This window comes from Babylonia areolata, chromosome 2 (assembly GCF_041734735.1).
Source record: "Babylonia areolata isolate BAREFJ2019XMU chromosome 2, ASM4173473v1, whole genome shotgun sequence".
In the NCBI taxonomy this organism is placed as follows: domain Eukaryota; kingdom Metazoa; phylum Mollusca; class Gastropoda; order Neogastropoda; family Buccinidae; genus Babylonia; species Babylonia areolata.
This window is the reverse complement of record NC_134877.1, coordinates 16,384,592-16,396,895: the sequence shown is the minus strand read 5'-3', so window position 1 is coordinate 16,396,895 and position 12,304 is coordinate 16,384,592. Positions and strand designations below refer to the sequence as shown.

At 40.3% G+C, this 12,304-nt stretch overlaps 1 protein-coding gene across 1 annotated transcript in view; it reads right to left on the bottom strand.

The window, feature by feature from the left end:
- Positions 1 to 9,772: 9,772 nt before the first annotated feature.
- The window catches only part of LOC143279242 (cullin-2-like), a 31,593-nt gene continuing 29,061 nt past the window's right edge, over positions 9,773 to 12,304 (bottom strand). Inside the window, exon 21 of the mRNA XM_076583334.1 lies at positions 9,773 to 11,053. Within this exon, the coding sequence (XP_076439449.1) occupies positions 10,922 to 11,053 (132 nt within the window). The 3' untranslated portion in view covers positions 9,773 to 10,921. The remainder of the gene's footprint in view (positions 11,054 to 12,304) is intronic.

Below are 12,304 nucleotides of genomic sequence, written 5' to 3'. Positions count from 1 at the left end.
TGTACTGCATGAAGTATTTTGTTGTCGCAAATCCCCAACTGTCAGCCAGCTTGACAGTGAACGTGTGTGGGTGAGGGGGAAAGTGTGGGAAGAGAAGGGGTACGTGTCTATGTCTGTGAGCGACCATGTGGAAGAGAGGGGAAGTAACTGCTGACAAAACCTCAGACACTGCGGAAAAAAAAAGAAGCTTCTGCGCAACATGAGTAGTACAGTCAGCATGAGACATTTGTAGAGGCAGAAGTGGGAGGTGGCACCATTGTAACTAACCTTGAGCACTGAGACAGCAAAGATGTGTTGTGTCCGTCTCTTTTCTCATCAGGTCAAGCCTGTGTTATCATGGAAGAATACAAATTATCCCACTTGCGTTGCACAGTTTTGTTTAATGAATATTATCAAAACTTACAGCAGAAAAAAAAGCAAAAAACGTGCTGCTTTTTTGGGGGGACAGGTTTGGGGGGTGGGGGGATGATTTGTAGCAGAGGTGAGTTTCCAAAAGTATAGCGCCTGGACAAGGCATTGGCTTAACTCTCCATACAAACGGCGAAAGAGACGACGTTAACAGCGTTTCATCCCAATTGCCATCATCAAAATATTGCAAACGGAACACTCTTATACTGAAGAGGTGAATGTTGACAAAGAATACCACAGTTCCGATGATGGAAGCTAAAGGTTGGGTCATTCAGACACCACTGGACATCCGAGGAGTCCGTTTAGAGAAGAGAGGACTGGCTGTACTGAGTGAGTTAAAAGTCTGCCCCAAGAGGGGACACAGGACAGTCTTGAACACGAAAGCTGCAGGTCCCTGGAATCTGAAGACTTCATAATAAAAGAGTACAGTCACATCTTTTCCCAAGCTGGTACTTACTTTCCTGTGTTCTTGAAGAGAGTGTGTCCGAATCAGTGTAGTTTTGAACTTGCTTGACTCTTTGGCTCAAGTATATTCCAGCAGTGTGTGCAATACCCAAACAGTGTCTGGTGCTATGACATTTGCAGTGTGTAATCCTTTGGCTTCTAGTCTACTCTTGTCTTGACTGCATATATTCAGGTTGTTTTTTGGCCAAAGAGTTTGTCCATGACTTTTGTGTCACGATTTGACAGCAGACTTTTTTTTTTATGGCTGTTGTGTGTTGTTGAACTGTCTCTTGTTCTTTCTGATGTAGCATGACCAGTTGTGAATGTGTACACAAAATGCTCTTCTTTGTGTGATGTCCACATTGATGTGTTGTTCAACCATCACTTGTTCATAGATAATGAATGACAGCATTAGGAAGGTTGTTTCTCCTTGTGCTTTTATGTCGGTCAAGGTATCGACACCTGAAACGGCCTGTAACACGGTGTCAGTGATAATGACCATGAATGAAACATCACACCCTGAGCCCTGTTCAGTGGTCTTGGTGTATGTCATCAGTATCATGGTATACTGCCTGCCCTTTTACCTGCATCAAGCTTGGATTCTGCCTTTTATTACAGTATTTGGGGGAAATCTTTCATTGCCAAAATGTTCACTGTCTGCAAGATCATGGACCCGTTTCTTCTCCTCCTCCTCCTCCTCTCCCCCCCCCTCCCCTCCCTACTATTTTTCAGTATGTTCCTCTGTGACTTCATTTCTTTTTTTCTGGGCGATGGATGTCTCTCAAAATAACCAGTTCGAAAGTAATGTATGAGAAACAAGTGATCAACCATGAATGATTAATCCTTAGTATAGTGAAGATTTTTTTCTCTCCAATGCCAAGGTTTGATCCAGTTTTGTGTTCTACTTCTAGTTATTAAATCACTTTACTTTTCTTGTGGAACAAAATGAACACGGAACAATCTACTAACATTGTCAGCCTAAAGTTCTTTAAATGTTTTGACGATGCATAATGAAAATGACTGTTCGCACTGAAACCGTAACCCTGTGTCAGCCCCTGTTATGAATGATACGACTGACAAATGTTATCCCACATTATCCCCATATGTGACGAAAGAAAGTGGAAATCATTTGTACCTGACATGCTTTTTGTTTCACAGTTCAACAAACCATCTTTTTCCGTGTCCGGGGTAAAATGGTGGAATCCCATGAGATTCACACACTGAGAATCAATGCTTTCTTTGAGTAATTTTTGTGCATGTGAACAAGGACAAATCAAAAACTGCAGAGTCCTGCAGTAGTGCCTGATGGAAAGCCATCAACGTTAGACAGTGGAGAAGTAAAGGTGAATCACCCTGCAGAGGTCCTGGTCCTCAAGCTGATCACAAGTTGATCTGACTGTATGTACTTTCCCTGAACCTAAGGACAAAGTACCTGATGGTACTGAATACTGAGACACATTTTGCCAGGTATACCTCTTAATACGGAGATATATATTACTGGGTATATCACTGAAAACTGACATGTAGTGCAGGTATACCACTGCATACTGAGATACATATTGCCGAGGTATACAACATGAAATGCCACCAAGTCTTGCCTGAAAGCACTTTTCTTCTGGTGTGTGGATATTGATTCCTGGGATACAGAAGAATACAATGATGCTGTGTAGACAGTGTTGCTGACAAACTTGTGCATGTGTCATATAGATTTAGTTTTTCTGTCACTGCATTATAAATGTTTCAAAAGGAATTGAGGCTTGCATCTCACACATCAGCTGACAGAGCTGTTCTTTGTGGACAAGCTTCACACACATCAAGACATCTGTCCAAGACTTGGATATAAATGAGAACATTTGAAGCTGACATTTCATTTCACCCTGTAACTTGTGAACAGTTGTTCAATGCTGGGTTTCATTTATGTTCTTCAGTAATTCCTGTCCCAATGACCAAGATCAGTTTGTTTCTTCCAATGATTTTTTTTTTTTTTTTTTACATTTCTTTTTTTCTACCACATTTCAGTTTCTTTGAATCTCAAAGATGTAAAGGTTGGGATCTTTTAAAAAAAAAAAATCATTTATTGATTACATATTTTATTTGTGCCATTCTGAATCTTGTCTTTGGAAGGGCCTGGATGCCCAGGTCACCTGTCACTAAGAATCATGTGTTTGCTTTCATTTCGATTTGGTTGGTTGAAATTTGCCCCATCCCCACCCCCATCTGAAAAGCTACATTGTGACTGATGACATTTTCTTTCCAATAAAATTTAATGAAGTGAAAACAAGTTCACTCGTCTCTGAATGTGTGTGTGCATGTGTTAACATGTGTGCACACTTTATTGCGCGAACGTGCATGTGTGTTCTTTTATCAAATCATGTTATGTATGCATAAAATGATTATCTTTGGTCTTTGATGAAATTTTCACTGCCATCAAGGACTGTACCATGTGCCAACACTTAGAATGGAGAAAATGAACGATTCATATTTCAGCATATTGTGTTTTTTTTGTTTTTCTAATGGGGGATCTACAGTACATGAAGTACCTAACCTGCCTTGTGGTGTGACATGACATTCAACATTGCTGGTTATGGTCCAGCCAACCCACACAGGACCGCCCAACGAAAAAAGACAAAAATCAACCAAACATAAAACTTGGCTCAAAGGCGACACAATTATCACAACCTGAAGTAGACTCCACAGGACAGACCACATGTTCATTCAGATCCGAGGAACACCTGAACAGTCGAATATGAAGTCAGTTCTTGAGGAACACAACCAATAAAAATAACCTGTTTTTAACTCACTCAGTACGGCCAGTCCTCTCTTCTCCTGTACACAGACCCCTCGGATGTCCAGTGGGTGTCTGAATGACCCAACCTTTAGCTTCCGTCGTCATAATTGTGGTATTCTTTGTCAACATTCACGTCTTCAGTATAAGAGCCTTCTGCTTGCAATAATTTGATGATGGTAAATGGGGTGAAACGCTGTTAACGTCGTCTCTTTCGCCGTTCGTATGGAGAGAGTTAAAAAAAACAACCAAAAAACAAAAACCAGGCTTCAGTGCGCTCTCATCATGTTTACTCGCAGACTGTAATTTGTTTACAAAAATAAACCCCACTGGCATAACTTTCAAACTAATCACAATCTTGTCAACAGAAAAACACGATTCAATCCCAACCTGTCACCCATACACACATGAAGAAGAAAAAAAAAAGAACAGAAAAAAAAAAAGATGGAACGGTTTCAATCTCACTCTGATAACAATCCCGCAATAAAACCAAACCAAACACTACACATCAACTTTTTCACTGTTACTTCCACAAACAACTCAACATCAAAACATAATGCAAGTGGACAATTCACAGAACCACACACACATCCATTAAGCAAGCAAGCAAAGCATTCTTGCAATCTCTCTATTTCTTCTTCACCACACACAATCATACAGTCTCTCCAATTTCTTCTTCACCACACGCACTCGTACAGTTTCTCCAATGTCTTCATCATCAAACACAATCGTACAGTCTCTCCAGTGCCTTTCATCACACACACACAATGGTCAGGGCACGACTTCCCTGTGTCACAACGATACTGACTACAAAATACATGCTTCAAATTAACTAGTCTGCCTCTTTCATTATTAGTATTTTCTGTGCTGAAGACCAGGGGCAAAACGTGCAAACTTGAAAACCCCTCTCTATACACTGAAATTCTGATGAACAACATGCAGCTCACATGCAAGATGGGGTGTGGGGAGCAGGGAACTTGCACACTTTATATCAAAGACTAATAACAAAAACAAAAAGAAAAAAAAAGGGAAACCACACAAAACTAAAATTTCCAAAATATTCTTTGATGGCAAAAGGAAAAAGAAAAGAAAAAAAAAAAAACACAGAAAAAAAAACCATGACCATGAATACAAAATACACCACAAACCTTATAAAATGACTTCTGAAGCGAGCACATAATACAATCAGTAAAATTTTTTTTTTCATCTAAAAATCCACTCTATAGTCTTCACTCTTGGCAAACAGCAGTGCTCTGGCAGTAAAGCCAGTGAGTGGGATGAAAGACAACCCCCCCCCCTCCGCCCCCATCCTCCTCCCCCCCCCCCTGTTCACTGATAGGGCCATCCTCTCCCCTCTCATGAGGATGATAATGATGACATGGCTTATTTATATAGCGGCCATCCTCGGTTGGAGACCAAGCTCTTAAGGGCTTTACAAACACGGAGTCATCTGCATGACAGGTTGCCTGCCTTAGTCAAGCCAACTGACAGCTGCCATTCGGCGCTCATCATTCATTTCCTGTGACATCAAGTCAGGTTTCAGTCACGCACACATGTAACATTTTACGCGTGACCATTTTTTTTTTTTTTTTTATCTACCCTGCCATGTAGGCAGCCATACTCCATTTTCAGGTGTCCATGCTGGGTATGTTCTTGTTTCCATAAGCCAAAGAACACTCACATTGATTACAGGATCTTTAACGTACGTATTTGATCTGCATGTGTATACACAAAGGGGGTTCAGTCACTAGCAGATCTGCACACGTTAATCTGGGCGATCAGAAAAAATCTCCACCCTTTACCCACAAGGCACCATTACTGAGACTTGAACCCAGGACCCTCAAATTAAAAAAACCAATGCTTTAACCACTCGGCTATCACACCCACAACTTTCCCCTGAATGTTACGCAACTGACAAAAGAGACTAGCAGATTTTGTTGTTGTTGTTTTTTGGGGGTTTTTTGCATGACTTCATTTTTTTTTTTTTTTTTTTTTATGACTTCATTCTTATAATTTCTAAATGCGTTTAGCTCTTTGTTGAGTGGTAATGACCAAGGGTTAAAGTTAAATTCCTAGATTTTTTTCCAGGTCCTATTATCAGGCAGAAGATTTTTTTTCCCCGCCCTGGAAACCGTTCTCTCATTTTCCCCAAAAAGACTTTTCCAGACTTCCTGGACTCTGTACAAACTCTTGTTGTTATCATCAAGCACTGCCACAAACGCTTCTCACCCAAAGGCCTTGAGGGGAGAGGACAGGTGTCCACTCAAGGCCAAAACTTACATGGCAGCCACAAAGCGCTGAAGAAAAACGATATCATACATCACCAGAACTGGACTGAATGCATGCAGCTGTGAACACCAAGAAGAAGAAGAAAAAAAAAAGGAGGTTGTCGCAACATGCTCCACACAATCCAAACACCAGGCTCTCTCTCAGACCCATAAAGCTCAATGCTCAACTCGGCAGAAGCATCATGGTTTTTGTCTGGCCCATACAAATTCTGTTAACATTATCTCGGATAAACGAGGCAGAAAACCATACAGAGAGAAAAATATTCTGGTGATGTCATCTACAGTTGCACAAACCTTATGCCTACCTCACCCTACCTACATTAACAAAAGAAAAAAGAAAAAAAAAAAGGAGAAAAAAAAGAAAGAAAATAATGATAATAAATCTTAAAGGAAAATGAAAAAGAAACAAAACAACACCAAAACAAACCGGGTTTTAAAAATGTAAGGGGAAAAAAAAAAAAAAAAAAAAGAAAGGAAAATTTTAAAAAGACGTAATGGGTAAAGAATATAACACACATAGTGTGAATATGACTGGATACACTGAAAGCCAAACATGGAAAGTGTGATCTCCTCATGGGTCTTTTAGTCAACAAGAGAACCTTCAAGTTAAAGTTATGCCTGTAGGCTACAGAAATCAAAACCACTTCCTGATATGACTGATGAATATAATGAAAAATTCAAAAAAATACATTTGCGTGTGTGTTCAATCACACACACACACACACACACACACACACACACACACATAAAAACAAAAAAATATACATATTTTGAGATACATTCCTTGCACAAACCAGATACCTGCTTATAAAGTCAAAATGAAGCAAAATCAATGAAATGTTTGAAGAATAGAAAGTACAAAAAAAAAAACAAGAGAGGCAAAGACAGCTCATGTGTAATTCCAACTAGTCTTCATAACAAAACAAAAAAGAGGAAAAAGAAAAGACGCTCTCTTCACCATCTTTCTAACTCGAAACAACTGTCCAACTACTCAGCCACAGCCCCCCGCCCCCAAAAGGATATTACATAAAAAGAAACCAGTAGTGGCACACCCCTCTCTCACACATACACACACCCAACCCACCCACCCACACACTCACCCACCCACCCACACACACACACAGCCCTGCAACAGAACTTCCAAACAACCAACCACCCTGCTGGAAACACAAAGTAAATTCGTAACTTCATTTCAACCGTTCCCGTGTAAGCGGACCTAACCTTGCACATACACATGACCCAACAAAACACACCCCACAACAAGAATTCAACACAACAACAAACACAACTCCACCACGCCTAAGGAGGTGCACACAAGCATACCGATCCAACGCAGACAGAATGCGATCAACAGCATCATACTTGGAGACCTGTATAACAAAAAAAAAACCCTCCTGCTGCCTCCCTGCGTGCCAGAAGGCGCAATGGGGGCAGAAAGCAAGCAAGTATAACAAAACTCCTGTACAGATCACATTTAGCAAACTCTCCCACTGGCTACCTCACTTCCAGGTTTTGGTTTTTTGTTTATTTGTATTTGTATTTGTAGTTCTTTTTATCACAACAGATTTCTCTGTGTGAAATTTGGGCTGCTCTCCCCAGGGAGAGCGCGTCGCTACACTACAGCGCCACCCATTTTTTTGTATTTTTTCCTGCGTGCAGTTTTATTTGTTTTTCCAGGAACAACCCTTTTGTTGCCGTGGGTTCTTTTACGTGCGCTAAGTGCATGCTGCACACGGGACCTCGGTTTATCGTCTCATCCAAATGACTAGCGTCCAGACCACCACTCAAGGTCTAATGGAGGGGGAGAAAATATCGGCGGCTGAGCTGTGATTCGAACCAGCGCGCTCAGATTCTCTCGCTTCCTAGGCGGACGCGTTACCTCTAGGCCATCACTCCACTTGTTGATTTTTCTGACGTTGTCTTAACACTGGTTATCTCTAACTGAAACATGATTATCTAAAAAAAATTTTTTTTTTTTTCCAAATCACAAAATCAGACCCAAATATTCTGCCACACACACACACACATAACAACAGTCATTATAATACCCTCCATTTCCTGCACCACTCTTTCAGATGCCTTCTTTTTATCATAACATTTCCTCAAAATAATGTGTATGACGGGCTGATCAAAGCCTCCCCCTTGCTCAGTGAGGCTGAACTCTGTTCAATAGCCAGTCATACATACTGCTGACAGTAGACGGGGCTGAACTCTGTTCAATAACCAGTCATACATACTGCTGACAGTAGACATCTGGGTTAGAATATTGATGTTCACATCTGAATGTAAATTGTAACCATTTATATATATTTTTTTTTTTAAATAATAGCAGGACAGGAGAGAGGGCATATGGTGAGCTGGGGAAACTTGACATTTGACACTTAGTGGTTTAACCTGTGAATTACTAATCAAAGGACTGTGTGTTGACCTTACTACTAAAGTCACTACCCCCCCCCCCCCCCACACACACACACACACCACCTACCCCATCACCTTTCTTGTTACCAAAAAAAACAAAAAAAAAAACAAAAAAAAGCACACACACAAAAAAAACACACACAAAAGAAAAAAAAGAAGAAAAAATATAACATACTTTCAGCACAACGTTATATACAGTTCATTCTTCTGTTCCGAATATGCAAGAACACTTACAAACAAAATATCAAGTCCTCATAACAAGAATTTGGCCATCCATGTGTATGTGTGTATGTATATATATATAAGACCGACAATATATATATATATATCATCGGTCCTTTGCAAAGCATTTTAAAAATTGCTGCTGAATGCCTTTCAAAGATACCAGATCAATCATACCGAGTGTAACACTGGCCACGTATCCAACCATACACTTTTCACACTCCACTCACACAACTGTGATAATCATGAAGACCAACTGAAAGTGAACATCCATGAAGTACTGGAACATAATACACTGAATCAGGTCTTCAGATAAGATCTGCAGTAAAAAAAATTTTTTTTTTTTCAAATGTCCACTATCTGATTGCTAAACTGATACTTCATGACATTCTGTCATGACTAGAAAACTACACACAGAGACTTGGCAAAACATGCGCTGGGAATTCAGTCTGAAGTCATTATTCCCTGGCATTATTAGGTAGGCTGCTAACAAAGTGCTGCACTCCAAACCTGAACCAATGGTGGTGATTTATTTCTGAAGTAAAGCTTTTCACTGACTGCATTAACATTTATAAAGGTCAGAGCCCAGGTTCTGTGACAAATGCCAGTACAAAGTGCCGGTAAAATGAGTCAGGATGCAAAGGACTCCTGAACAAGTGGATTTCTTTTCCCTTAAAAAAAACCCCAAACAAACAATAATGTTCCTAACATCCCCATCATTACTCTAAAGTCCTTAATCACACACAAAGAAAAAAAGACACCCCAAAGTATATCTCAGAAAAACAACAACAGCAGTTGCTTTTCATTCCACTAGTGAAGCAACCACAGTTCTGAATAAAAACCCATCTGACACCTTAAAAAAAAGTTCAACAAAGTTCCTGCTTCTCATTAATTTGACCAGTAAAAGCCACTTCACTACCTGCTCCTAACCCTTCAGGTGTCACAGCCTTCAAACCTTCAAAACAGAGGATCCTCAGTTGTTGTTTTTTGTTGTTTTTTTGTTTGTTTGTTGTTGTTGTTGTTGTTTTTTTTGGGGGGGGCAGGGGGGGGGGAGTTCTCTCCTTACCATTTCCAAAGATGAGACAGGATTTCTGTTTCAGTCTGAAAATGATACATTACCTTTAATAAGAGTGTCGCTTTCCAAATCTTTTGACCCCCCCCCCCCTTCCCCCTCCCCCCCACCACACCCATCCTCTACCCCAACCCTTCCACCTATTACAGACAATAGCCCAAAGAATCTCATGGCTGATTTCCTTGGTCACTCTTTGTCTTTGGAGGAAGGAGGCGGCTTCAGTGAGTTCCAGTGTTTCTTCATGACCCTCTCCTGTTCTTCTTTCTACGCAAGCCATCATTTCAACTTTCCTTTCCATCTGTTTTCCTTCAACACCACTACAAAATAATAATACTCCTCACTAAATCAGAAACCAACACACATACAGGATAATAGACCACTGACACAACACTGCCACAACATACACACAGACAGAGAGAAAAATGTTGCCAAGTTACACACACCACATTTTTTTTTTTTTAACTGATTTATGTAAATCAGCTGATTAACCATGGGTGTTTAGTTAATTCTGTCCAATTTCATTTTTTAAACTGATTTATGTAAATCAGATGATTAAGATGGATGTGCTGCTCATTCTATCAAATAACTGAAATAAGAGAAAAACTCAAAACTGTGGGGGAAAAAAACAGGGAACAAAGACACTCTGTCCACGGCCAGTTAAAAAGCAAAGGAATTGACACATGCCAGCTTCCCACATCATCAAGGAAGCAGAACGTAATTCAGGGACTTCCACAAAGTGAAAGATAAAGGAACAAAGGATCAGTCAGTGGAAGTGAACGACAGAACAATCAAAGGATCCAGACAAGACACCCAGCCAGCCAAGTCTCCAACAAGAAATAATTTAACTCAGAATTCATCACAATCAGCAAGCATTTTATGTATATATAGATATACACATATAGATATACACATATGTATATCTATACCTATATATTTAAATCTACATATACATTTATATAAGAATCAACCCAACATTATCGGCTAGTCCTCCCCGATTGTGAAGTGAAGCAGTCCATGAGTGTAAATCAAATCAAATATCACGTTACCAAACAGGAGACTGTACCAGCATGGCAGTCGTCGTCAGCCTGAAGAGGTCCAGTCTGCAGTGCTCAGTGAGAAGAAAAGAGGATCCTTATTTGGTGAGACATCAACCACCAAAGGGTAGGTCAAGAGAGGGAGGGAGAGAGAGAGGCCAATAACAGTCCTGCTTGTCATGTATGTCACAAAAGAAAGAAAAGCCCCTCAAGCTTCCAGGCAGAGAGGGTGGAGGGAAGGGGTGGGGGTTTATGCCACGTAGCTGTACTCGTCCGGGGACTGGGGCTGCCGTTCCAGGTACTGCTTGTCGATGAGCGCCTCAATGCACTTCTTGATCATGCTGATGCTGGGATGGAAACGGTGCGTGGACTGGGTGATCACCTGCACAACATGCCGCACATCAACTAACAGTCAGCTCAAAAGGAAATTTTCTACCTAAAATTACGTTTAAATAACATACTTACCGTGACCCAACTAGTGCAGACTCCGGCAGAGGTCTGACATTCCTGTCCTGTGCAAACTACTATCCGCCTATGCGGAGAAAAAGAGAGCAACTACGACCGATAACCTCCCGGAAGTAGGTAACCTCCCCTTTGTCCCGCTAGCTAGCGCCCTCTTTTTCCGGCAGCCATCTCGACACCTGTTCCTGTGCTCCGCATACGGCTAAGTTTTTTCGTATTTCTTTCTGTCTGTCGACTCCTTGGCATCCTTGTTGTTTGTCTAATTATGCCTTCCAACAGGTCGCATGACACAAGTTTAAAAAACTTGTGTGGGTCGACTGGGTGATAACCTGTATAACACAATGCATGTCAACCAACTGTTAGCTCAAGCACATGTTTTAAAAAGCCATGTATGTCAACTTGGTGATAACCTGTACAATACGCTGCATGTCAACTTACTTAGCTCAAACACAAGTTTAAAAAAACATGTGGGTCGACTGGGTGATAACCTGTGCAACATGCCACACGTCAACAAGCATTTGATGTCATTTATGTATACATGTTGAATGACTGTTGATTTCCATGTTGTGTTTATGTATTTTACCCCACAAATGAATTTCTCTTGTTGAGATAATAAAGTATTCTGTAATCTAATCTGTAATCTGAATGCCATTCTGTCTACTCATTTAACATCTGGCATTCTTGCTTATACTAGTTATAGTCCAGCCGACCACACAGAGCCATATTAAAACAAGTAAATAATATAAAAAAAAAAACAAAACACTGAACACAAAACTGTCACATAAGAAGAAAAAAAAACACAAAAAAAAAAACACCCAAAGAAAAACCACCAACCAAACAAACAAAAAGCCTGCAAAACAACACAGTTCATGATATATCATCTTAAATAATATTCTCCTTCAGCCAAATAAGACTAGGCTGTACTGAGGACGTCGGACCTTCTAGCTGATTTATTATTCCCAGATCACAAAAAAAAAAGTAAACACAGATAAGAAATACTTCAATTTGTTCAAAGCCAAACAGAAATGCAAAAAAAATGCAATATAGCCACGGAACATCTCTAAATGGACATCTAGTCCATTTTACAATATCATGACCAAATCGCCAGAGCAAAACAGTACAGATAGTGCTGCAGAAAAAGAGAAAAAAGTGTCAAGGTTTGCTGGCCAAA